Here is a 27549-nt window from a genome sequence, read left to right as displayed (position 1 = left end):
TATATAGTTTATAAACTCAGCAAAAAAAGAAACGTCCTCTCACTGTCAATTGTGTTTATTTTCAGCAAACTTAACATGTGTACATATTTGTATAAACATAACAAGATTCAACAACTGAGACATAAACTGAACAAATTCCACACACATGTGACTAACAGAAATTGAATAATGTGTCCCTGAACAAAGGGGGGGTCAAAATCAAAAGTAACAGTCAGTATCTGGTGTGGCCACCAGCTGCATTAAGTACTGCAGTGCATCTCCTCCTCATGGACTGCACCAGATTTGCCAGTTCTTGCTGTGAGATGTTACCCCACTCTTCCACCAAGGCACCTGCAAGTTCCCGGACATTTCTTGGGGGAATGGCCCTAGCCCTCACCCTTTGATCCAACAGGTCCCAGACATGCTCAATGGGATTGAGATCCGGGCTCTTTGCTGGCCATGGCAGAACACTGACATTCCTGTCTTGCAGGAAATAACGCACAGAACGAACAGTATGGCTGGTGGCATTGTCATGCTGGAGGGTCATGTCAGGATGAGCCTGCGGGAAGGGTACCACGTGAGGGAGGAGGATGTCTTCGCCGTAACGGACAGCATTGAGAATGCCTGCAATGACAACAAGCTCAGTCCGATGATGCTGTGACACACCGCCCCAGACCATGACGGACCCTCCACCTTCAAGTCGATCCCGCTCCAGAGTACAGGCCTCGGTGTAACGATTAGTCTTTCAACGATAAACGCGAATCCGACCATCACCCCTGGTGAGACAAAACCGCGACTCGTCAGTGAAGAGCACTTTTTTCCAGTCCTGTCTGGTCTAGCGACGGTGGGTTTGTGCCCATTGGCGACGTTGTTGCCGGTGATGCCTGGTGAGGACCTGCCTTACAACAGGCCTACAAGCCCTCAGTCCAGCCTCACTCAGCCTATTGCGGACAGTCTGAGCACTGATGGAGGAATTGTGCGTTCCTGGTGTAACTCGGGCAGTTGTTGTTGCCATCCTGTACCTGTCCCGCAGGTGTGATGTTCGGATGTACCGATCCTGTGCAGGTGTTGTTACACGTGGTCTGCCACTGTGAGGATGATCAGCTGTCTCCCTGTAGCGCTGTCTTAGGCGTCTCACAGTATGGACATTGCAATTTATTGCCCTGGCCACATCTGCAGTCCTCATGCCTCCTTGCAGCATGCCTAAGGCACATTCACGCAGATGAGCAGGGCATCTTTCTTTTGGTGTTTTTCAGAGTCAGTAGAAAGGCTTCTTTAGTGTCCTAAGTTTTCATAACTGTGACTTTAATTGCCTACCGTCTGTAAGCTGTTAGTGTCTTAACGACTGTTCCACAGGTGCATGTTGTTAATTGTTTATGGTTCATTGAACAATCATGGGGAACAGTGTTTAAACCCTTTACAATGAATATCTGTGAAGTTATTTGGATTTTTACTAATTATCTTTGAAAGACAGAGTCCTGAAAAATGGACGTTTCTTTTTTTGCTGAGTTTAGTAGAATGTGCGTACAATATCAATATGTTATACAACTACATAGAACACACCATTTTTCATCAAGGCTCTTCTCTACCCTCTCCTCTCCTGTGTGTTCAGACTGAGAAGAGAGAGCGGAACGAGGAGCAAGATGACATAGAGAGTAATCTGTTGGTGCCGGCTGGGGTAACACTCAGATTGGTCACTCTCAACCTGAAGGTGTACCGTGCAGAGGACATGCCTCAGAGTACGTGTATATTCCTTCTTCCTCCATCAGCAGCAAAGTATCATTTAGTCAAGTCCAAAAACAACCCCTTGCCCCTTTCCTTATCCCTAAACCTCTTGTTTCTTCCACCTACCACTTGCCCCTTACCCCCTACCCCATTGGGTATGCATTTTTCTAGGTAAAGGAAACGTTTAAGCAATATGGCAGAAGTTAGTATGAACAGCCAACACTATATTGATTGCACGTATCTGCAAACACCAAGTGATTAAGGGTTATTTTTGAATCTGGAAATTAATTTCAAGTAATCCAACATTGTTATCAGTGGGCCTATTCTTTCAAAACGTTGATTGAACGTCTGTTATTTTTTATGTTGGTGTATGTTAACATCCATTAATTCCATCTTACAGTGGATGATGCATTTGTACAGACTGTGAAACAAGTATTTGGAGGGGAAGGCGATAAGAAAAACTTAGTTGATCCATTTCTGGAGGTCAGCTTCGCTGGCAAGAAGGTAAAGCTAACACTCAGAACTCCTAGAATGCAAGAGAAAGACAAAACGCAAGTCGTTAGGCAAATATTTTCAGATCTTTGGTTTGATGTTGCTTAATGATGACATTGTTTTGGTTTCAGCTGTGCACCAAAATTATCGAGAAAAATGCCAATCCTGAGTGGAACCAGCTGATCAACCTTCAGGTCAAGGTATGAACTAGCTCTCTCGTATTACATGTAGTACACCACAACACAATTGGATGATATGAATGGAAGCCAGACAAACACAACATGCTCTCATTTCCCTCTTTAGTTCCCATCCATGTGTGAAAGCATCAAGTTGACTGTATTTGACTGGTAAGACTTTGGTTATCCTCCCTGGAAGACAGATATGTATGTTTGGATTTTCAAACAATATCTATAACGGTTTACTGTGTATTACACTATCCGCATTCATGTATACCTTCACTTTTAAATGCTGCTACTTTGAGTTTGAAGACATGGATCTCGTATGAACGTTTATTAAAAACATATTGAACTTTTCACACAGGGATCGTCTGACCAGGAATGATGTGATAGGAACCACATTTCTAAATCTGACCAAAATAGCCTCATCTGGTGGTGAGATTGAAGGTATGGTATCGCTCTTTCTCTCTCTCTCTCTCTCTCTCTCTCTCTCTCTCTCTCTCTCTCTCTCTCTCTCTCTCTCTCTCTCTCTCTCTCTCTCTCTCTCTCTCTCTCTCTCTCTCTCTCACTCTTTGTGCATGTGTGTGTGTGTGTGTGTGTGTGTGTGTGTGTGTTCCCTGTCTCATCCACATTGCATCTGTCCCTTCAAACAGATACACCTGCAGAAAATTGCACCAATCTGTCATCTGAAGGTAAAGAACCATCATATTTTTGTATGAAGCCTCCCTATAGGGTGGCAGGTAGCCTAGCGGTTAGAGTCTTGGGCCAGTAACTGAAAGGTCCCTTGTTGAATACCCGAGCTGACCAGGTATAAACATCTGTCTATTTGCCATTGAGCAAGGCACTAAATCCTAATTTGCTCCAGGGGTGCCTTACTACTATGGCTGACCCTATAAAACAACACATTTCACTGCACCTCTCTAGTATGTGACAATAAAACTAGATTTTTATTGCTTTTGTCAAACAGGGACAGCATTTGCAAATACTAAAGTTTGACTACAGATGTAGCATAGGCACCAGACCACGTTGTATTACAATGTAAAAAAAACGGGAGAAAATAACAGAAAAACAGCTTCCATCTCCAGACTATCAGATTGTTAAATAGTCACCCCTAGCCGGCCTCTGCCCAGTAGCCTGCCTTGTACTTAGTCACTGTTACTAGCCAGCTACCACCCTGTACTCTAGCCTGCACCTTAGAGACTGCTGGCATACTGTATGTACATAGTCATTGAACACTGGTCACTTGAACACTGTTTTACCCACTTCATATGTATGTACTGTATTCTAGTCAAGGCTCATCCTATATAACTACTACTGTACACACGTTGTCTATTCATATATTGTCCATACCGTCTATAGACACCATTATATACATACATACAGTATATACAGTATATTTCTATTCCAGACTCATTCTGATATTTCTAAATTTCTTTCTTTAAATTGTTTTGTATTTGTCTGTATTGTTTTGTATTGTTAGATATTACTGTACTGTTGGAGCTTGAAACATAAGCATTTCACTACTTCTTCGATAACTTCTGCAAAATATGTATACACGACCAGTAACATTTGATTTGTTTTGTTAACACTATCGCTCAGAGTCTGGTCGCCAGGCTAAGTACATTGTACTTGGCAATGGACTGGAGTAAATATTACATTAATTCAAAAATATCTGTAGCAAACCATTTCACAAAGAGAACCTGCCTTTTTATTTCAGTGAGCAGTGGGGAGGCAGAGGTGGGTTTCCTCCCAGCGTTTGGGCCTTGCTACCTAAACCTGTACGGCAGTCCCAGGGAGTTCACTGGCCTCCCAGACCCGTACGAGGAACTCAACTTTGGCAAGGTAAGACCATCCCTGGGGTTGAGGACAAGTGCTTCAGCTCTGGCAGGATGTTTTGTTATTTCTTATTGTAAATATTTGCATATCTAACATGCACATCTCTCTCACAGAAACATGCAATTATTAACTTCTTATGGCTGCAGGGGTAGTATTGAGTAGCTTGGATGAAAGGTGCACAGAGGTGCCCAGAGTAAATGGTCTGCTCCTCAGTCATAGTATTGGATAGAAAACACTCTGAAGTTTCTAAAACTGTTTGAATTATGTCTGTGAGTATAACAGAACTCATATGGCAGGCAAAAACCTGAGAAAAAATCCAAACGAAGTGGAAATTCTGAGGCTGGTCGATTTTCATTCAAGATCCTATTGAAATCACAGCGAGATATGGATGAGTTTGCACTTCCTACGGCTTCCACTAGATGTCAACAGTCTGTAGAACCTTGTCTGATGCCTCTACTGTAAAGGGGGGCCGAATGAGAGGGGAATTAGTCAGGTCTGCCATGACCTGACCATTCTTTGACCATGCGCGTTCACATGAGAGGGAGCTCTGTTCCATCGCTCATCTGAAGTCAATGTAATTCTCCGGTTGGAATGTTATTCAAGATTTATGTTAAAAACATTCTAAAGATTGATTCAATACATCGTTTGACATGTTTCTACTGACTGTTACGGAACTTTTGGACATTTCGTCAGCTTTTAGGTAACGCGCTTCCTGACGTTGGATTTGTTTACCAAACACGCTACAAAAATAGCTATTTGGACATAAATGATGGACATTACTGAACAAAACAAACATTTCTTGTGGAAGTGGGAGTCCTGGGAGTGCATTCCGACGAAGATCAGCAAAGGTAAGTGAAGATTTATAATGCTTTTTATGAGTTTTGTTGACTGCACAATTTGGCGGGTAACTGTATGGCTTTCTTTTGTGGCTGAACGCTGTTTTCAGATTATTGAATATTGTGTTTTGCCGTAAAGCTTTTTGAAATCTGACACAGCGGTTGCATTAAGAACAAGTTTATCTTTAATTCTATGTAAAACATGTATCTTTCATCAAAGTTTATGATGAGTATTTCTGTTATTTGACGTGGCTCTCTGCAATTTCTCTGGATATTTTGGAGGCATTTCTGAACATGGCGCCAATGTAAACTGAGGTTTTTGGATATAAATATGAACTTACTCAAACAAGACATATATGTATTGTGTAACATGAAGTCCTATGAGTGTCATCTGATGAATATCATCAAAGGTTAGTGATTCATTTTATCTCTATTTGTGCTTTTTGTGACTCCTCTCTTTGGCTGGAAAAATGGCGGAATTTTTCTGGGAGTTGGTGGTGACCTAACATAATCGTTTGTGGTGCTTTCGCTGAAAAGCCTATTTGAAATTGGACACTTTGGTGGGATTAACAACAAGATTACCTTTAAAATGGTTTAAAATACATGTATGTTTGAGGAATTTTAATTATGAGATTTCTGTTGTTTGAATTTGGCGCCCTGCACTTTCACTGGCTGTTGTCATATCATCCTGTTAACGGGATTGCAGCCATAAGAAGTTTTAAGATTCAGAATTTAAATTGTTGTAGAAAATTAGCTCTTGTAGTCAAGAAAACTATTAAGCATTCACCCAGGGTTTATTCAATAGTTGTCACGCCCTGGCCTATTTTGGTTAGGCCAGGGTGTGACTAGGGTGGGCATTCTAGTTTCTTTATTTCTATGTTTTCTATTTCTTTGTTTTTTGCCGAGTGTGGTTCCCAATCAGAGGCAGCTGTCTATCGTTGTCTCTGATTGGGAATCATATTTTGTGTTTGTGGGTAGTTATTTTCTGTTTAGTCTCTGTTACCTGACAGAACTGTTCGCTTTCGTTTTGTTACTTTGTTCAAGTGTTTTTTGATAATAAATAAAATCATGAACACTTTTCACACTGCGCTTTGGTCCACTCCTTCCGACGACAGGCGTTACAATAGTTACCTGTGCAGGGGAGACCTTTTCTGGACGTATCCAGCATTGGTCTCTCTTAGACAAAAATACATTTTAGCTTATATAGGCAAGGAACATCTGGTTTAGATCAGTATTCTCTTTTCTGATGAGTTTCTTGGCAAGCTTATCTATTCTATAAAGCATACAGGTATCCCCCCCTCTTCAATGTATAACACGTGGGATTGCCACGTTTCATACTCCCCTTCCTCAAATCCAGATTGTCCGGTGCTAGTTCAACTTGGATAATAGCTTTAAAGCACACAGTACAGTTGTCTAAAACAATTGTCATTAAGCTGAATTTTTCCTTCACATTTTTTTTTCTCAAGTAATTTCCTGTGTTGATAGGAACATCTTGTGTAGCAACACGATTACAGTATCACTGTGTTTCGTCTGTCTGTCTGTCTGTCTGTCTGTCTGTCTGTCTGTCTGTCTGTCTGTCTGTCTGTCTGTCTGTCTGTCTGTCTGTCTGTCTGTCTGTCTACCTACCTACCTACCTACCTACCTACCTACCTACCTACCTACCAGGGTGAAGGGGTGGCCTACAGGGGCAGAGTCCTCATCGAGCTCTCCACTCAGCTGGAGGGCAAAGCTGACAGGAAGCTGGACAACATCTCCAGTGATGACATCCTGATGGCCCAGGTACACAGAGAGGGTGGGACCCTGTCATAGCTGGGATATTGTTGCTTCATGTATTAATAAAGGTCTGAAACAGGGTTGGTGTCAATTCCAATTGAAGTCAGTCAATTCAAGAAGTAATTTGAAATTCCAGTTCAATCATTTAAAAAAGGGCATATATTTTCCATGACTTCTCAATAAACTGTAAGGTGGAAGCTATTTACTTCAAAAGTAATTCAAATTACTTCCGGAATTGACTTCCTTCAATTCGAATTGACCCCAACCTTGGTACGAAACGTGCAAAACTTAGAGAAGAACTGATGATAAATGGATAGAGAAAGCTAGAAGGGAAAAGTTTACCCTCCAACCAGATTTCTTGTGTGTAGACCAGTGTTTCCATATCCAATTTTGTTTTAGTCCCACAATAACACACCTTTAATGAATGTACAATGGAATAAAGCACCCCTGACCTCTTGTTTGTGCTTTCAGAAGTACCAGCGGAGGAGGAAGTTCTCGCTGTGTGCTGTGTTCCACAGCTCCTGCATGCTCCAGGAACCCGGTGAGCCAATCCAGTTCGAGGTCAGCATCGGTAACTACGGCAACAAGCTGGACTCCACCTGCATGCCGCTGGCATCCACAACCCAATACAGCTGTGCTGTGTTTGACGGTGAGAAAACCTAGACTATACACCAGTGTTCTTCAATCCTGATGGGTACCCTCCTGGTGTGCTAGCTATTGTTCCAGCCCAGTGCCAACACATTAGACCTTGATTAGACCTGATATCTGAATGTTTACAAAATAAAGCTTTTTTTAGCACCCATGCTTCGGGAGCATGTGTTTGTTTATCTATCAATTCTAAAGGCACAAGGCAGACGAACTATACACAGTCATGCATATGAAAACAGGAAAACATACAGTGCCTTCGGAAGGTATTGAAACCCTTTGACTTTTTCCACATTTTGTTACGTTACAGCCTTATTCTAAAATGGATGAAATAAAGCAAATTCCTCAGCAGTCTACAAACAGTACCCCATAATGACAAAGCGAAAACAGGTTTTTAGAAATGTTTGCTAATTTATAAAAATATAAAAAACGGAAATATCACATTTACATAAGTATTCAGACCCTTTACTCAGTACTTTGTTGAAGCACCTTTGTCAGCGATTACAGCCTTGTGTCTTCTTGGGTATGACGCTACAAGGTTGGCTTAGCTGTATTTGGGGAGTTTCTCCCAATTTTCTCTGCAGATCCTCTGCAGGTTGGATGGGGAGTGTTGCTGCACAGCTATTTTCAGGTCTCTTCAGAGATGTTCGATCGGGTTCAAGTCGTGCTCTGGTTGGGGCACTCAAGGACATTCAGAAACCTGTTTTTGCTTTGTCATTATGGGGTATTGTGTGTAGATTGATGAGGGGAAAAAACTATTTAATCAATACTTTCCGAATACTTCTAATGCCTATCAAAAGTGCATTGCTCTTCCCAGTGCAGTAGAGACATCCCCATACAGCAGGACTAAATTGTCAAGTTGTACAGGTATATACCACTCTGCAGCTTGAACTGAATATGACTTAGTTCTGTTTCTCCTGTAGGTAACCACTACTATTACCTGCCCTGGGCTGACACCAAACCTGTTGTCATCCTCACATCCTTCTGGGAAGACATAAGCCACCGATTGGATTCAGTCAACATCATCCTCTACATCGCAGATAGACTGGTGAGAAACACTTTCAACAAATCGACCAATCAAATAATAAATCAACCAATCATGGGATAATTCTCAGTTGTTGCAACTTTATTATTTTGTTGTAATTTCTTCCAGGAATCCAACCTCACTTCTTTGAGAACAGCCATCCTTGCCAAAGCCTCAGAGGCGCGCTTGGCTGAGATCTGGCTCAAACTCATCAACCACATGATTGAGGATCTGAGCAAGTAAGACATTCATCGATCGTATCTCAGCTTATGAAAGTTTCTTGCTAGGTTCTGTTAGCTTCCTTCTAACTTATCCTAGCTTCATGCTAGATTCAGATCGCTTCATGATATGTTCTGATAACTTAATGCTTGGTTGTGATAATTTCATGCTAGGTTCTGGTAGCTTTGTGCTTAGTTGTGATAGCTTCACCCTAGCTTCACATTCGTTAGTTAATGTGAGGTTGTAATAGCTTCATGCTAGGTTCTGATAGCTTCATGATACGTTTTGATAGTTGAACACTAGCTTCTGATAGCTTTATGCTAGGTTTTGATTGCTTAATGCTAGGTTCTTATAGCGTCATATAGGTTATTCTAGCTTTAAAGCTTCTGATAGCTTCAGTATAGTTTCTGTAGCCTCATGCTAGCTTCTGATAGCTTTCAGGTACCAGAGCTTGAGGGCAGGCCCAACCTGACGGCGCTGGACGTCCAGATTAAGAAGCTGCGTGATTCGGCAGTGGCCAGCATCAGAGAGATGGCCAAACGCTTGAAGGAAGAGGCCACCGACGTTCTAGCCACTCTGACAGACATCGAGGACTGGCTGGAGAGACTGAAACAGCTTGCAGAGGAGGTCAGGAGCAACAAGACATTGACATTCTCACAACATTCAGGGTTCAATAGCACATTGATTATTGGAATGTCCTTAAAGTAAGGGCGTGCCCTTATTTTGAGGGTACCATGACTTGTTATGGGAGTGCCAAGCCCACTCAATTTGAACCCTGAGCACACGTACCAGCCTGTGAATTGAATTGTCTCTCTCTCTCTCTCTACTACTATCAACGGAAAACTCTCTCTCCCCATCTCTTAATAATCTCTCTTTCATACCTGTGTTTCGCTCAGCCCCAGAACAGTATGCCTGACGTGGTGATCTGGATGCTGCGTGGAGAGAGGAGGGTGGCGTACGCCCGTCTCCCAGCCAATCAGATCCTCTACTCCACCTACAGTGAGCAGGCCTGTGGGAAATACTGTGGCAGGACCCAGACCATCTTCATGCAGGTACTAGGATGGAGAACAGACTGATACTAGTGATAGTAGTAGTAGTAGTAGTAGTAAGTGTAGCAGTATGATAATGGTAGGGAAATTCTACGGCAGGACCCATACTATCTTAATGCAGGTATTATGATGGAGAACAGAGACTACTGATCATGCTACTACTATTATCACTAGTATTAGTGCTAATAGTAGTAGTACTTGTTTAAGTAGTAGTAGTAGTAGTGGTATAATTAAGCAATAAGGCCCGAGGGGGTGTGGTATGTGGCCAATATACCATGGCTAAGGGCTGTATCCAGGCACTCCTTGTTGTATATTGGCCATATACCACACCCTCTCAGGTCTTATTGCTTAAGTATAGTACAGGGGTCGGCAACAGGTGTCACGCGAGCTAAAACCAGCCCGTAAGTGATTTTTTTGACCCCCACCCAATGTTTTTTATGGGGAAAATATATATATAGAAATAAATAAATTTGCAGTAAAAAAAAAAATTAATTTAGGTATTCTGTATCCAACTATTCACACAAATAAAAAAAGTGACGAGATCATGTCTCAATGTAATCAAGGTAGGAAATTATTATTTTCAAATACAATCTCTTTTTGGAATTAGTTGTGGTCAATTTGCAGTGTACAAATTATTCTAATTATGTTCCGTCTCCCGACCATCCGATCCGACAAAAATCAGCCCGCTGCTGAATCATATTGCCTACCCCTGGTATAGTGGTATGATAATAGTACAGGAGTACTGCAGCAGGACCAAGACAGTCTTCATGCAGTTATTACTAAGGTGTACAGAGGGTTAAAACTGATGCCACAAACATTGTTAGTGGATATTGAAGCGAAACTGGTTGAAATGACGTCATTATAATCAGAAACTGATGTCCTTTCAACTATTTTTTCTCAGTTTTGGCTGCTGGGAAAAGGCTCATAATCAATCAGTTTTGTGTCAATGTCCAATGACAATGTCTGTCAGAGTGCGAAGAGAGGAAGAGTCCAGGGGGCAGATCTGTTTAAACGCAGGTGCATTGGTTTAAACCTCAGATGTGGCATAAACGTTCAGAGATAACATGCAGTTAGCTACATGGCGTTGTCATAGGTGATGTACAGTAGGGTTGGATGATATACCGTATATACCAAATACCAGTGTATTTTGAAATAACCCAGGTAGGATTTTCAATACCGTCAATATAATTTCAACATTAGCCAGTTAGCTAAAGGTAGCTAACGCCGATTAGTGCTCGATATGAAAATCTGTATACCGCTCAACCCCGATGTATAGTATTTAGTTTTGTTGTTTGTTTGTTTCGGCCAGTACCCCATGGACAAAAACAAAGGCGTGAAGATCCCTGTCCAGCTCCGTGTCAACATGTGGCTGGGCCTCTCTGCCCACGAGAAGAAGTTCAACAGCTTCTCAGAGGGAACCTTCAGTGTGTTTGCAGAAATGGTATTCTTATTGTTATTCACATGGGTTTTGTGGCAATGCTTTGTTTTACAGTACTAAAGTTGGTATTTTAGCTGGTCTTTACTATGCTGATGAATCTCTTTTCCCTCACCCCCTCGTTCTCGCTCTCCCTCTTCACCCTCAGTATGAGAACCAGGCCCAGGTGTTTGGGAAGTGGGGCACCACAGGGTTGGTGTGCCGGCATAAGTTCTCTGACGTGACGGGGAAGGTGAAGCTGAAACAGGAGCGCTTCATGCCCCCCAGGGCGTGGGAGTGGGAAGGCGAGTGGTTCGTCGACCCCGAGAGAGGGTGAGAGTGACCTGTTGGCATGCTTAAGCACACACACAAACACATGTACGTTGTGAGCACACACACACTCATACTCACTCACACACGCATACTTATACTCATATCCACACACACTCACACAAACTCACTCAGACACACACACACACACACACACACACACACACACACACACACACACACACACACACACACACACACACACACACACACACACACACACACACACACACACACACACACACACACACACACACACACACACACACACACACACACACACACACACACACACACACACACACAGAAGTTTGTGGACCCTGATAGATGGTGAGCGGGAGATCTCTTGCGCTATAAATAATTGAATTTAAGTAGAAACTTCCTGTTTTCATTGTTTGTTTTCAGTAGTTTACATTTCAGTTGGACTACCCCACCCACACGAATCTAGCTTGGTCTGGCAATGTCTGTGGTTGTTGTTAGGGAATCATCCTCTTTCCGTCTCTGTAGATGAGTATAGTACTCAGTACACAATAGTCCCACTTCCACCTCATCCACTCCACCTAAGTCCTCATTGTTTGCCTCTGAGTCAGGAGTGCACAACACCAGCCCCCTCATAGTACTCCTATAGAAACACTTCCCCAAACAGTTACCTCATTGATTTGGTTGATTTGACCTTTCCCCAGACAGTTACCTCATTGATTTGGTTGATTTGACTTTTCCCCAGACACAGTTACCTCATTGATTTGGTTGATTTGATATTTTTCAAGACATTTCTTCAGTGGTTCAATCCTAACTTCTTTCCACTAGAGGTGAGCATTCCTCGTCTAGGCTCCAGCTGCCAGTACTCGGTAGGTTAGTGGGATCAAGCCCGCTATTTGTGATGTGTATGTCTGTGTTTGGTTTTACTATCCTTGTGGGGACCAGAAGTCCTCACAGGGATAGTGAAACCAGGAACATTTTGACAAGTGGGGACATTTCGCCGGTCTCCACAAGGAAAAAGGCTATTTTAGGGTTAGGGTTACAATTAGGGTTAGGGTTAGGTTTAGGAGTTAGGGTTAGGGTTTGGATTAAGGTTAGGGTTAGGGGTTAGTGTTAGGGGTTAAGGAAAATTGGATTTTGAATGGGAATCATTGTTTGGTCCCCACAAGGATAGTCAAACAAACGTGTGTGTCTGTGTGATTCAGCCTGCTAACAGAAGCAGACGCGGGGCACACAGAGTTCACAGACGAGGTCTACCAGAACGAGACACGTTTCATTGGCGGGGAGTGGAAGCCTGCTGCCGACCCCTTCACAGACGTGGTGAGACAAGAGCAACACACACAGACACACACACTATTGCTAGAGACAACCCTGTTGCCTGTACTCAGACCCCTCTATCTAAAAGAGGGAAGAAATATGTAACACTGAGATGTTAAGCTGACCCCTCAGTGTCACATTAATTCTCCCTTTAGGATGAAATTGTATGTTCTCTTTTTCTTACAAAAAGAGGCCAATGAAACTGAAGCCATTTAGTCTGTTTCCTATGCAATTTGATCTACTAGACTAAGTAGCGACAGGTGCTCTTCCCTGGATTCATTTTAGGCACATATCACTCACTGTCATGTTTTAAGTCATGTTTCCCTTGTCAAGAGAGCTGCATATAGCCTGGGTACCATTCCACTTTTTGTCTCTCCTTGGCATGCCAAGAATTGTAGCTAAAAATAAAATAAAAGTTATTTCTTAATAACAGTATTTACAGTGAGGGAAAAAAGTATTTGATCCCCTGCTGATTTTGTACGTTTGCCCACTGACAAAGAAATGATCAGTCTATAATTTTAATGGTAGGTTTATTTGAACAGTGAGAGACAGAATATCAACAAAAAAATCCAGAAAAACGCATGTCAAAAATGTTATGAATTGATTTGCATTTTAATGAGGGAAATAAGTATTTGACCCCTCTGCAAAACATGACTTAGTACTTGGTGGCAAAACCCTTGTTGGCAATCACAGAGGTCAGACGTTTCTTGTAGTTGGCCACCAGGTTTGCACACATCTCAGGAGGGATTTTGTCCCACTCCTCTTTGCAGATCTTCTTCAAGTCATTAAGGTTTCGAGGCTGACGTTTGGCAACTCGAACCTTCAGCTCCCTCCACAGATTTTCTATGGGATTAAGGTCTGGAGACTGGCTAGGCCACTCCAGGACCTTAATGTGCTTTTTCTTGAGCCACTCCTTTGTTGCCTTGGCCGTGTGTTTTGGGTCATTGTCATGCTGGAATACCTATCCACGACCCATTTTCAATACCCTGGCTGAGGGAAGGAGGTTTTCACCCAAGATTTGACGGTACATGGCTCCGTCCATCGTCCCTTTGATGCGGTGAAGTTGTCCTGTCCCTTTAGCAGAAAAACACCCCCAAAGCATAATGTTTCCACCTCCATGTTTGACGGTGGGGATGGTTTCTTGGGGTCATAGGCAGCATTCCTCCTCCTCCAAACACGGCAAGTTGGGTTGATGCCAAAGAACTCCATTTTGGTCTCATCTGACCACAACACGTTCACCCAGTTGTCCTCTGAATCATTCAGATGTTCATTGGCAAACTTCAGACGGGCATGTATATGTGCTTTCTTGAGCAGGGGGACCTTGCGGGCGCTGCAGGATTTCAGTCCTTCACGGCATAGTGTGTTACCAATTGTTTTCTTGATGACTATGGTCCCAGCTGCCTTGAGATCATTGACAAGATCCTCCTGTGTAGTTCTGGGCTGATTCCTCACCGTTCTCATGATCATTGCAACTCCACGAGGTGAGATCTTGCATGGAGCCCCAGGCTGAGGGAGATTGACAGTTCTTTTGTGTTTCTTCCATTTGCGAATAATCATAGAAACTGTTGTCACCTTCTCACCAAGCTGCTTGGCGATGGTCTTGTAGCCAATTCCAGCCTTGTGTAGGTCTACAATCTTGTCCCTGACATCCTTGGAGAGCTCTTTGGTCTTGGCCATGGTGGAGAGTTTGGAATCTGATTGATTGATTGCTTCTGTGGACAGGTATCTTTTATACAGGTAAGAAACTGAGATTAGGAGCACTCCCTTTAAGAGTGTGCTCCTAATCTCCGTTCGTTACCTGTATGAAAGACACCTGGGAGCCAGAAATCTTTTTTGATTGAGAAGGGGTCAAATACTTATTTCCCTCATTAAAATGCAAATCAATTTATAAAATTTTTGACATGCATTTTTCTGGATATTTTTGTTGTTATTCTGTCTCTCACTGTTCAAATAAACCTACCATTAAAATTATAGACTGATAATTTCTTTGTCAGTGGGCAAACGTACAAAATCAGCAGGGGATCAAATACTTTTTTCCCTCACTGTATAGTTGTACTTACAATTCTGGATATTGAACGTTGAAGTTGCCAAATATCCAGACTGTTTGGCATATGACACCGAGTACAAGGAATGAAAACAGGTCTGGATTTCAGGCTAAGCTGCGTAGCCTTGATGTTTTCAAACTGTGACGCTTATTGTTTTGATGTCGGGGAGTTTACACAGACAGCTACCTTTTACCAGAATCGTGCTTGTTTCAATGAATCCCATATATATAGAGGCTTAGTTAAATACTTGATAGGAGATTAGAAACCAATGTGAATCAATCCCTCCCACACAGAATACCCAGAGGGGAAAATACAGTGCTACTTCCCTACTTTTATAAACAGTGTCTCTGTATTGTTTTGATGTTGTATGTGGTGTCATTGTCGCATGTTGATATACAGCCATTGTGTAATGTTGGAAGTGACTGACTGTGACTGTTTTGTGTAGAATGGGCAGAAGAGCCAGAGTCCAGGGGAGATAGAGTGTCCTGCTGGCTGGAAGTGGGAGGATGACTGGAGCTTCGACAGCAACAGGGCTGTGGATGAGAAAGGTAAAGAAGCGCTGGAATTATTCTCCTTCATATCCATAACCCAGATGATAACACTGGGATTATTCTCCTTCATATCCATAACCCAGATGATAACACTGGGATTATTCTCCTTCATATCCATAACCCAGATGATAACACTGGGATTATTCTCCTTCATATCCATAACCCAGATGATAACACTGGGATTGATTTTATAATGAACTGGTGTATACTTGTTTCAATCAAACAATCAATATTGTTTAAGGATTGCATTATCATATGTAGAACAATATGGCACTGTATTGTATACAATTTAATTGATACACCTCTTCTGTACCATATTTTGACTTTGCCTATTATAACCAATATGATACTACAGTATAAAGCTGAATGTCCTCTGACTCTGTATACCGTTTGTCACTGTGTGTGTTGTGTACCAGGTTGGGAGTATGGCGTCACCATTCCCCCCGATGACAAGCCCAAGTCCTGGGGAGCAGCAGAGAAGATGTACCACATCCACCGCAGGAAGAGACTCTTACGACCACGCAGGAAAATAGCAGACACTAAAGCAGCACCTGAGGTGAGCGGAGGAGGAAGAAGAGAAGCGGAGGGAGGAAAAGGAGGGAAGAGGAAGGGGAGGGAGAAGGAAGAGGAGGAGTTGAAGGAAGAGGAGGAGGAGGGGTAGGAGGAGAAGGAGAAGGAAGATGAGGAGGTAAGGGAGGAAGAGCAGGAGGGTAGGAGAAGGGGAAGGAGGAAGAGAAAAAGGAGGAAGAGGAGAAGGAAGAGGAAGGGGAAGGAGAAGAAGGGAAAGGAGGATGGAGGAGAAGGAAGAGGTTATAGAGGAGGAAGAGGAGAAGGAAGGGGAGGGAGGAGGGGAAGAAGGGAAAGGAGGATGGAGGAGAAGGAAGAGGTTATAGAAGAGGAAGAGGAGAAGGAAGGGGAAGAAGGGAAAGGAGGATGGAGGAGAAGGAAGAGGTTATAGAAGAGGAAGAGGAGAAGGAAGTGGAAGAAGGGAAAGGAGGATGGAGGAGAAGGAAGAGGTTATAGAAGAGGAAGAGGAGAAGGAAGGGGAAGAAGGGAAAGGAGGATGGAGGAGAAGGAAGAGGTTATAGAAGAGGAAGAGGAGAAGGAAGGGGAAGAAGGGAAAGGAGGATGGAGGAGAAGGAAGAGGTTATAGAAGAAGAGAGGAGGAAAATGTTTAGTGTGCAGGGTAGAGTGGAAGCATGTGTGTGTCTGTATTTCAAGTGCTAAAGTTCTAGTTCTTACACATTGTCCACTGCCTCTCTGTTGACTCTGTAGAGGCGGGATCCCGGCGAAGGCTGGGAATACTCGTCCTTGATTGGCTGGAAGTTCCACAGGAAGGAGCGTTCGTCTGACACATTCCGCCGTCGCCGCTGGAGACGCAAGATGGCTCCGTCAGATGGGATAGGAGCATCAGCCATCTTCAGATTGGAGGGGGCGCTGGTCAGTAACTTCTTCTGAGTTCAAAAACAATTGACTTACACAGGAAGGCTAGACTTAAACTAGACTCTAATGCCACACATCAAAGTACATCAAAAGTGCTTCATTTTACAAATTTTGTTTTTTCACGGGCAGAAGATTGATGATTGATAGTCAATTTTATAATTGTTGCTCTCTCTCAGCTGTGTGACTGGGTTGTGGAGACAAATAAAGTAATACTTTAGTTACAAAGTGTTAGGTTCTAGATAAACAGAGTAAAAAAACTCACAGACGCTTATTAAAGCTCATTTTTTTCACCCACTCGGTCATACAGCTGCTTAAGACAAGGAACATATTCACACAAGCACTGGTATTTAACCATTTCTACTATGCTGAGCCCCTCGTTACACATCGGAACAGCCAATACACCTCTGTTGCTATCCAGAAGATTAGTGATATATGTTCTTCCTCACTTCATCTAACCTGACCTCTGCCCAAATTGCTCACAACTCCCCAACTCACGGCTGTCATGTTGACTGGTACCAGACTGTGTCTCTTCTCCTCCCATAGGATCCCTGATGGCTAACAATAACATATCCTGACAGAATGTAAACGTTATACATTCCCCTCTCTCCCTCAGTGACATGAATATGTGTATTTCATATCTAAAAGTCAGAACCCATCAAAAGGCTTTGGGAAACCCAGTCCATGATAATAAAATAGAATTTGGCCAAGTGCCTTTTAGTGTGTTATCTTGATTATAATATCCTCTCATTATTCTCCTCCATCTGCCCCTTCCTGCCCAGTGATCCTGGTTGGCAACGCACTCAAAAGGCACAGATTAGACCAGAGTTGACTCATGCCCTATTTATTTATTCACGGTGGTGTGCTATTTGTGCTGCTGTACCATCATGGGCCCAATCCAGAAACAAACCCAAATCCCTAGTCCCTGGACACTTATGGAGATTCAAGAGGATTGGATAGATTTAAGCAATATCGTTATAGCTCCAGCAGGGTCCAATAATCTAAAATCTTCTATGTGTCTAGGGGTTAGGATCTAGGGTTTCTTTTTTTGGACTTGGCCGTGGTTGTGTTATTATGTCCTGATGTCATGTCATGAGCTTGTAATCAATGCACATATTTTCCTAATGGATGATCATGATAAAGTAATAACTATAAAATAAAGACAAATGTATTCAACTTTCACCACTCTAGAATTACCCATCTCTCTAATGAAGGCATTGCTAGTCCTGTTCTGAACTGGTCTCCGTCTCTCTGGCTGTGTTTACACAGGCAGCCCTATTCTGATCTTTTTCCCACTTATTGGCAAAAGAGCTGATCTGATTGGTCAAAAGACCAATTAGTGGGAAAAGGTCAGACTGGGGGTGTCTTTGTAAACATAGCCTCTGTGTTTTGTCTACAGGGGGTAGATGTTGATGAGAAGGCCAGTAAGAAGGACGCAGCCAGACTGTTTGGTGCCAACACACCCACCGTTTCCTGTAACTTTGACCGTGAGTAACATTGACCCGTGCCAGCTGATTGCAGACACTGATTAAGTGATTAAGGCTGTGGCCACACAGAGATAGATGAAAGAGTATGAAAAACACATAAGCATTGGTCACGGTCCGGTTTTTCCATCAAAAAAGTAAAATAATTTCCACATTTTGCATACGAGTTGCATACTTAATGGACAACATCAGCATTTTTTTGATGACAGATAGACATTCATCATCTCCTTTGTTCGTGAAGGTATGACTCCACTTGAAAAAACACTGGCCCAAATGTTGTTGTTTTTTTACGGAGAATCTCTGTCTGGCCGCAGCCTAAATGTTGATTTCTCCTCAGATTCCTCCACTCCACTGCTCTTCCTCTCAGGAAGTCTGGGCCCACACTTTTCAGATGACATTAAATCACTATCACTCTCTCTTCAGGGTCGTATATGTACCATCTGAGGGTGTATGTCTATCAGGCCAGGAACCTCATCGCCATGGACAGGGACAGCTTCTCAGGTGAGGAACATCATACAATGTAGATAAATGGATAGCTCACTTTTTTTCAACTTACCAAGCGGTTTGTTGCATCCAAACCATTTGTTTGTTAGCTCGTTATTGAGCACCGTCCACAATCTCCTGGCTAGCACTTTTGAAACATCTAAGCAATGCTAGTGGGAACAGACTGGGTTGTTTCCACTAGCCTTGCATGGGGAAAGAGAGAGGTGGAGGTGGAAGCGTATCCCGATCCTCACAGCAGTTGTAATTGAACCACTAGCTGATTAAATCCGTTTTATCAATACAATGACTGTGCTCTGGTCTCCTGCTTCAGATCCCTACGCCCATGTGTCCTTCCTCCATGTGAGTAAGACCACGGAGGTTATCAGGGCCACTCTGAACCCCACCTGGGACCAGACCCTCATCTTTAATGATATCGAGATCTATGGAGACCCCCAGACCATTGCACAGAACCCCCCCAACGTGGTGCTTGAGCTCTATGACAGTGACCAGGTGGTATGTACCCTATCGTACCCTCACTTACCCTACCAGTTGTAGTGTATTAGCAACACTTAGTGGTGCAATACCAGACGAGCACTGTACATACATGTGATACACTTATGTACATGTATGTGGTCAATGTGTGTGACCACCACTAAGTACATTTCAATGAATCCTGTGAGTCCAAGTCAAGTCAATAGATTACACCCGTCAATTTCCATCCACTGCCTGTTCACCTGGACTTATTCACCTGTGCCCTGTTAAGTCACATCCAGCCCTGTCTATTTCAACAGTGTCATATTGTAAGTTCAAAAATATTTTGGTACCATTGTTTTTGACTAGTGCAAGCAGTTGATACTTGTCTAGCTATCTGTTATTCTTATTTTTTAAAGCGTGTATGTTGGAAGCATCTTGGATGAGTGCACTGTCCTTGAGACAAAAAATAACAAAATAACTGTTGTTTTTGTGTCACGCCCTGACCTTAGAGATCTTTTTTATGTCTCTATTTTGGTTTGATCAGGGCGTGAGTTGGGGTGGGCGTTCTATGTTTTGTGTTTCTATGATTTTCTATGTTTTGGCCGGGTATGGTTCTCAATCAGGGACAGCTGTCTATCGTTGTCTCTGATTGGGAACCATACTTAGGTAGCTTTTTCCCCCACCATTCTTTGTGGGAAGTTGTCTTTGTTTGTTGGCACTATTGCCTTTAGCTTCACGGTTTGTTTTGTATGGTTTATTGTTTTTTGTCGGCGTCATTCTTAAATAAAGTAAAATGTACGCTCACCACGCTGCACCTTGGTCCTCATACTTCAACAGCCGTGACAGTTTGTTTTTCTTGTACTATTAGCTAGTCATTTTTTTAAGGTTTTACTTGAAATTATCTGGATATGTGGTTGTTTACCTACTTTAGTTGAATGCACTGATTGCAAGTCGCTCTGAAAAAGTGTCTGCTAAATGTACTAAAATGTAAATGTAGATGCTACATATCCCTGTGCTGTGTCCGACTCTCAGGGTAAAGACGAGGCCATGGGTCGCTGTACGTGTCCCCCTGTGGTGAAGCTGAACCTCGGCACGGTGGTCTCCCCCAAACTGCTGTGGTTCCCCGTCACCAAGAAAGGTCGCAACGCAGGAGAGATGCTGGTGGCTGCTGAGCTTTTGCTGAAAGACAAGGTAAAGTACTTCCCAGCTAGCACATAATGTTCTGAGAACCGTATGTTTCTTAGAGCTTGGTGAAAGCTTTGTGGTCCTATAGTTATTTTATATACAACCTTCCCGCAACTTTCTGGGAATGGTGCAGGATAGTTACTTGGCTTTGGAACATTCTCAGCACATTTAAGGAACCTGACAAAAGAACTGTATTTTCTTGGTATTTCATTACTTTAACAGAACGTTTCCTTAAAGTTCAAAGATGGTTACATTCAATTAATATGCTGGTAATGTTCTAGGAACATTCTCCAATTTGTTTGACATTGGGAATGTTCTGAAATAGTTCCGAGAACGTTAAGAAACAACATTCTTCTGTGGGAATTTCAGTACTTCAGAATAACTTTTCCTACAGGTTTCCTCATGGTTCTATTTAAAGTAATGTTCTCAAATTGTTCGGATAACGTTAAGAACTTTTTTGTAACGTGCACAGAACGTTTTTAGAATGTATGTTTAAAACATATACATTCCGTTCTTCTCAGCATCAACAAAACTCTCTCTATCCTTTATCTTGTTAAGTGTGTTGGCCGTGCCCAACAATTGGCCACACCTGCTCTTAATGAGTACTTGTTTCCTTTGAAATGGGGTCTGTTTGAATAGACTAAAATTAACAGCTTTGTATGAGTTAAAAAATAATATGGCATGCTAGCTCCAACCTGCTGGTGCAGTGGGCTAATTCCATGGATAGACAACAGAAGCTCATAGGTTTGCATCTCACTGACGCTGTGCCACAATAAAAAAGAAATGTGTTTACATGATTAATGCCTAAGCAAATTCATTTTCATGTGTCCTGTCTGTGCTTGGAGTTCAAAACAGGTAACCCAAACTAAGCTAGCAGTTTTATTAAAAGTCTCAGAACATTATTTAATTGCCTTCAAATAACCTAGAATTTCCATTCTCAAAGTTTAGAAAACCTCACAGGAAAACATTCAGAGAACCGTAATAAAACTTTCTCAGAACCTCCCTGCAACTTAAAAATGTGTTCCCAGAACAGGTGAAAATTTCACTTACGTTCTAAGAACGTGGCTTCTCTTATGGCTTCTCTACCAGAACAAATGGGAAACCAAAAAAGTACGTTCCCACAACTTCCAATGAAGCAAATATGCTAGCTGGGTAGTGCCCCGTGTTGCAGTGTTTTTAAGGTGAAAGTAGCTCCTAACCACAGATCTAGGATCAGATTGCTTTACCCCTAACCTCAAGTGCCAGGTGGGTGGAAAATATCTGACTGTGTGTCAGTGGTTGGTGCAACTTCCATCAACTCCAGTCCAGGTCGAGTTACTGTAGAGCACTTTTTTGTGAACATCACTATATGAAATACATTTAATTGATTGATTGATTTGTATTACTTTTAGGCCAATGAGAGTGACTTGCCCCTGGTGCCCCCCAGACGAGGAGCGACGCTCTACATGGTTCCCCAGGGAATCAGGCCTGTCGTACAGCTTACCGCCATCGAGGTGAGGCCTCAGGCAGTCCGCAAAACCATCAAACACACACTCACATGCACGCTTGTGCATGCATGAACTCATACACACACAACACACACACACACACACATGAACACACACGCAAGCACACATTCACACACATGAAGACACACACACACATTCTCCTCTGTGTTTCTCTTTCTCGTGTGTGTGTGTGTGTGTGTGTGTGTGTGTGTGTGTGTGTGTGTGTGTTCATGCACACTCGTGCTTGTGTGTTTGTGTTGTGTCCTAGATCTTAGCCTGGGGTCTGAGGAACATGAAGACCTACCAGTTGGCCACAGTCACCTCTCCCAGTCTCATGGTGGAGTGTGGGGGGGAGGTCGTCCAGACGGCCGTCATCAAGAACATCAAGAAGAACCCCAACTTCCCCGGATCTGTCCTCTTCTTTAAAGTGGTACTGCAACTTCACTTCAAACTCAGTGTACTGTATAACAGTTCTCTCTATGAGATATACTATTAATATCAGGGACTGGAAGGAAAAGACAAATGCTCTCGATTGTAAACAAAGGGACTGAATGAACATGACATGAATGTACTATATTTGAGTGGTATTTACTGGTATTTTCACTGTACACCATAAAATGGATACGCACTGTAGATTTGTATCCAAGGTGATACTTAACTAGTTTGGTCTCAGATATGTTTGTGTTTGACATTGACAATGACCACAGGAGCTGGCAAGACTGCTCAAACAGATCTGGGACTAGGCTAATCCTTAAAGCTAAAATCCACAAAAGGTGTCACTGGTCACCCCGCAGGTTGACGTTTATTGTCCTGGAGGCAGAACTGAGCAATTTCCCCTTAGATAGGAAAGGGAAAAGGGGATACCTAGTCAGTTGTACAATTTAATGCATTCAACTGAAATGTGTCTTCCGCATTTAATCCAACCCCTCTGATTCAGAGAGGTGCGGAGGGCAGCCTTAATTGACATCCACGTCTTCGGGCGCTCGGGGAACAGTGGATTAACTGCCTTGCTCACAGGCAGAATGACAGATTTTTACCTTGTCAGCTCCAGCAATCTTTCGGCAAGCTGCAACGTCAAAATGGGATCTTTTGTAAAAATTCATGAAAACTAAAATGAGCTATTCGGTCTATATTTAAGGTTAGGGTAGGCATTAGGGTTAGCAGTGTGGTTAAGGTTAGGTTTAAAACAGGATTTTATGACTTGGTGGCGGTGCCAGCTAGTGACCACGCTGCAGAGCTGCCTCCAGAAAATGATTCATGACAAAAAACGCTAATCTGCGGTCGCCCCAGGCACATTTGTTAACGATTTTGTAACGAAGGAGATGAGCATCCATCATGATGGTAAAAAGTACATACTCTGATGTTCTATTGTTCCTGCAATGATGTCAGAACCAAATAAACAGCGTTCGTTGTTTGAAATAACGTCTTTGTTGTAATATCTCAAATGGACGTGGAAGTATCAGCACTATAGATTCCAGCTTTAAGGACCCCGATTATTGATGCATTTTACATCCCAATAAATAATTACTTAGGTTGAAATGTTTGACAACCATTAAGATAAACCAGTTTAAATGTCTCTGCATTTAAGCTGAATGATATTATGCTTTCTGGTGAATGGATTGATTGTCTTCGATTTGATCCTATAGTTTATGCACTAATTGTAAGTCGCTAAGAACGTCTGTTAAATGTCTAATATGTATATGTAAAATGTAGTTTCTATATCACTGGTAACACTGTGAGTTGTCTGAGCCAGGTTAACCCTACCCCCCTCCCCCCAGCTCCTACCCAAAGAGGAGATGTACACCCCTCCCATCGTTCTGAAGGTGATGGACCACCGGCCGTTCGGCAGGAAGCCCATTGTGGGCCAATGTACCCTCTCCCTGGAGGAGTTCCGCTGTGACCCTTACGTCACCAATGCTGAGGTGGCCATGTCTTCCAAAGGTACACGCATACAAACAGAACCACGTATGCACGCACACAAATACGCATGAACGTATGCACGAATGCGCACACAGATACACACACGCAACATTGCTGAAGTATTGTACCCCCCTCATCTATTTACTACCCCCCCTTATTGTCTGTTGTGTATTGTTGTATTAGTGGCCATGATGGCAGCAACTCAAGGAGACATCATCATTAACATGGAGGATAGGCCCATCCTTAATACTGAGGTAGCTACTGTAAAACTCATAAAGGACTTTACCGTATGAGCTTGTCTTAGTGTTGTGTTGTTATATCAGAAATGTACCAGCACTGTAGCCTGGGTGCCAGGCTGTTTCTGCTGTATTGTAAAAATAGCTTGGCATGACAATGAGTGACAAAGAGTTGACAAGATAGTACAAACAGATCTGGGATCAGGCTAGCAAAAATGTGTTGTGTGGTTACAAATTCTGATGATTTTATTCTGTTTTTCTTCTTAGCTCCACAAAGAGAAGGTGAGATTTTTCCTTTCTTTTATGAATATATATTATCAAGGATGGAAGGAATCAAGGATTTGATGGCTTGTACACTTCTGACAAAGTCTAAATGTGCTCTTATTGAGGCTTATTTGAGTCTGCCTGTTTTGCAGGAGGATGAGGCAGTTGACTGGTGGAGTAAGTTCTATGCCTCTGTGGGAGAGCACGAGAAGTGTGGGCCGTACCTCAAAAAAGGATACGACACCCTAAAGGTGCAGTAAAAACGTTCTACCACTTCTGTCTCCATGACTGAATGGTTTCAGTTTACCTGTTTAAAAAAAAAATCTCTTTAGTCTTACAATGGTCACAAGGACTGTTCAATGGACTTTTCCCATCAATATTTAACACCCACCTGGGTTTTACACGACAACCAGTATAATGGTGATGCTGTGAGAAATGTGTGTTTTCTTATATGTATGATGGTGTGAATTGTGTGTATCGTCTCAGGTGTATCAGGGTTGTACATACGGTCAGGTCCCAAATGATTGGCACCCTTGATAAAGATGAGCAATAAAGACTGTATAAAATTCATAATACAAATACTGAGCTATATTGTATGCTCAAAGAAATTGGTATATTAATTTAATTGTTCAGAGAAAGAGATTTTGTTAACAATAGACCTTAGACCATTCCTCCATACAGAATATTTCCAGCTCCTGGAAAATCATCATCTTGCAATGGCCATCTCAGTCTCCGGACTTGAACCCCATTGAAAACCTGTTTGAATTGAAGAGGGCAGTCCATAAGCGTAGAGGAAGGATATCAAGGATCTGGAAAGATTCTGTATGGAGGAATGGTCTAAGATCCCTCCCAACATGTTCTCCAATATCATAAAACATTTTAGATAGTGGTGGAAAAGTAGTGGAGTATTGAAAACGGGTGCCAATAATTTTGACCCCTATCTTTCTTAGATTTCTTCTCATTACTTGTTTAACAAAGTCTCTTTCCCTGAGCAATTGTATTAGAATAAATAACAATATAGCTCAGTGTTTGTATTATTTATTTTATACTGTCTTTTTGGTCATCTTTATCGAGGGAGCCAATAATTTTGATTTGTGTGTGTCTGTTTCAGGTTGTGTGATGTGTGTTTGTCCTCAACATATTAAGGTATGTGTCCTCATGTGTATAACAGTGTGATGTGTGTGTTTTCCCAGGTATATGAAGGGGAGTTGGAGGAGGTCCCAGATTTCCGAGGGCTGACAGATTTCTGTAAAACGTTCCGACTGCTGCGGGGGAAGACTGAGGATGAGGACGACGACCCTTCAGTGGTCGGAGAGTTCAAGGTGATCACAGACCTCTTTTTCTTTACATAGAACCAATGATAAAACATCCTTATTTTCTCCACTTTATATGTGAACCCAGCCTAAGTATTGACACCTCGTCTGACTTTTGACCCCTGACCCTGCTGGTGTCTCCTGTCCTGTAGGGCTCGTTCCGGGTGTACCCCCTATCTGATGACCCAGAGATGCCAGCCCCGCCACGCCAGTTCAGAGAGCTGCCTGAGAGCGGGTTGCAGGAGTGCCTGGTCAGGATCTACGTGGTGCGATGCATGGACCTGCAGCCTAAAGACAATAACGGCATGGTGAGTGGACGCCAAACACAGTCTAACAGACTCTACACACCGAGAACACTTCCAACGCGATCCTGGATCAGGCGTATGTCAAAAGCTGGATTCATTTCAACTTTCAGCTGAGCGTTTTTGCAGTGCATTTACATAAGTTTGCCCCTCCCCCTCACCAACCAACAGTTCTCATTAAAATACATGACTTATATAGCCTTTTCCCACGATAACACAAACCATATTTTAACATTTGTGTTTGTATTTGCTTTTTAGTGTGACCCTTACATCAAGATCTCGTTGGGGAAGAAAACAAAAGATGACAGGGATGACTACAAACCAAACACCCTCAATCCAGAGTTTGGCAGGTAAAAATTGTTTTATTTTATAATTAACCTTTATTTAACTAGGAAAGTCAGTTAAGAACAAATTATTATTTTACAATGACGGCCTACAGTAGTAGTTTTAACTAAAACCTAAAACCAAAAAACTATCAAAATGCCACTGAAACTGTTGAATTATTGAATTAATTAATGGATGGATGGATGAATGAGTTTTTTTGAAATGTATAAAGTTGTTTCAGTCAAGTGAAATCAACAATGCACACATAAGTGCATCTGACCAAGTTAACCTCATCTCTTCCTCCTGTGTCAGGATGTTTGAGCTGTCCTGTTTCCTCCCTCAAGACAAAGACCTGAAGATAGCCGTGTACGACTATGACTTGCTCAGCCGAGATGAGAAAGTGGGAGAGACGGTCATTGACCTGGAGAACAGACTCCTCTCTCGCTTCGGCGCCTACTGCGGCCTGCCGCAGTCCTACTGCATGTGAGTGTACATGTGTCCGTGTGTCTGTCTGTGCGTCTGTCTGTAACGCCCAACGCGGGAGATGAGAAGCAGGTACAGGGAGTGAACCATTTAATACAGATGTAACGGAACAAGAACAGCGTCTGGACATAAACACGACATGACAAACAATGCTACTACAGGGAACAACACAGAGGAGCAGACATATACTACCGTTCAAAAGTTTGGGGTCGCTTAGATTTCCTTATTTTTTAAAGAAAATATAATTTTTGGACAATTAAAATAACATCAAATTGATCAGAAATACAGTGTAGACATGGTTAATGTTGTAAATTACTATTGTAGCTGGAAACGGCAGATTTTTAAAGGAATATCTACATAGGCGTACAGAGGGCTATTATCAGCAACCATCACTCCTGTGTTCCAATGGCACGTTGTGTTAGCTAATCCAAGTTTATAATTTTAAAAGGCTAAATGATCATTAGAAAACCCTTTTGCAATTATGGTATCACAGCTGAAAACTTGTGCTGATTATAGCTGCAATAAAACTGGCCTTCTTTAGACTAGTTGAGTATCTGGAGAATCAGCATTTGTGGGTTCGATTAGTCTCAACATGGCCAGAAACAAATAACTTTCTTCTGAAACTCGTCAGTCTATTCTTGTTCTTGCGAGAAATTGCCAAGAAACTGAAGATCTCGTACAATCCTGTGTACTACTCCCTTCACAGAACAGCGCAAACTGGCTCTAACCAGAATAGAAAGAGGAGTGGGAGGCCAAGAGGACAA

At 42.5% G+C, this 27549-nt stretch overlaps 1 protein-coding gene across 2 annotated transcripts in view; it reads left to right on the top strand.

The window, feature by feature from the left end:
• LOC139577843 (myoferlin-like) overlaps window positions 1-27549 on the top strand; it is a 67630-nt gene that overhangs the window by 17138 nt on the left and 22943 nt on the right. For both annotated transcript variants that reach the window (XM_071405001.1, XM_071405003.1), the window contains 33 exons: window positions 1592-1718; window positions 2105-2208; window positions 2328-2396; window positions 2500-2543; window positions 2737-2819; window positions 3026-3064; window positions 4090-4214; window positions 6710-6823; window positions 7289-7466; window positions 8386-8510; window positions 8616-8725; window positions 9140-9332; window positions 9602-9757; window positions 11064-11195; window positions 11338-11501; window positions 12683-12797; window positions 15285-15387; window positions 15807-15946; window positions 16666-16830; window positions 18230-18317; window positions 18738-18815; window positions 19129-19310; window positions 20304-20462; window positions 21848-21949; window positions 22212-22373; window positions 23722-23884; window positions 24047-24117; window positions 24367-24381; window positions 24516-24614; window positions 25557-25685; window positions 25829-25984; window positions 26237-26328; window positions 26615-26785. In XM_071405001.1, coding sequence (XP_071261102.1) covers window positions 1592-1718; window positions 2105-2208; window positions 2328-2396; window positions 2500-2543; window positions 2737-2819; window positions 3026-3064; window positions 4090-4214; window positions 6710-6823; window positions 7289-7466; window positions 8386-8510; window positions 8616-8725; window positions 9140-9332; window positions 9602-9757; window positions 11064-11195; window positions 11338-11501; window positions 12683-12797; window positions 15285-15387; window positions 15807-15946; window positions 16666-16830; window positions 18230-18317; window positions 18738-18815; window positions 19129-19310; window positions 20304-20462; window positions 21848-21949; window positions 22212-22373; window positions 23722-23884; window positions 24047-24117; window positions 24367-24381; window positions 24516-24614; window positions 25557-25685; window positions 25829-25984; window positions 26237-26328; window positions 26615-26785 — 3953 coding nt within the window. The remainder of the gene's footprint in view (window positions 1-1591; window positions 1719-2104; window positions 2209-2327; window positions 2397-2499; window positions 2544-2736; window positions 2820-3025; window positions 3065-4089; window positions 4215-6709; window positions 6824-7288; window positions 7467-8385; window positions 8511-8615; window positions 8726-9139; window positions 9333-9601; window positions 9758-11063; window positions 11196-11337; window positions 11502-12682; window positions 12798-15284; window positions 15388-15806; window positions 15947-16665; window positions 16831-18229; window positions 18318-18737; window positions 18816-19128; window positions 19311-20303; window positions 20463-21847; window positions 21950-22211; window positions 22374-23721; window positions 23885-24046; window positions 24118-24366; window positions 24382-24515; window positions 24615-25556; window positions 25686-25828; window positions 25985-26236; window positions 26329-26614; window positions 26786-27549) is intronic.

The sequence above is a fragment of the Salvelinus alpinus genome, chromosome 1 (genome assembly GCF_045679555.1).
Source record: "Salvelinus alpinus chromosome 1, SLU_Salpinus.1, whole genome shotgun sequence".
In the NCBI taxonomy this organism is placed as follows: domain Eukaryota; kingdom Metazoa; phylum Chordata; class Actinopteri; order Salmoniformes; family Salmonidae; genus Salvelinus; species Salvelinus alpinus.
Note: the sequence above shows the minus strand (reverse complement) of the source record. Positions and strands in the feature narration are given on the sequence as shown.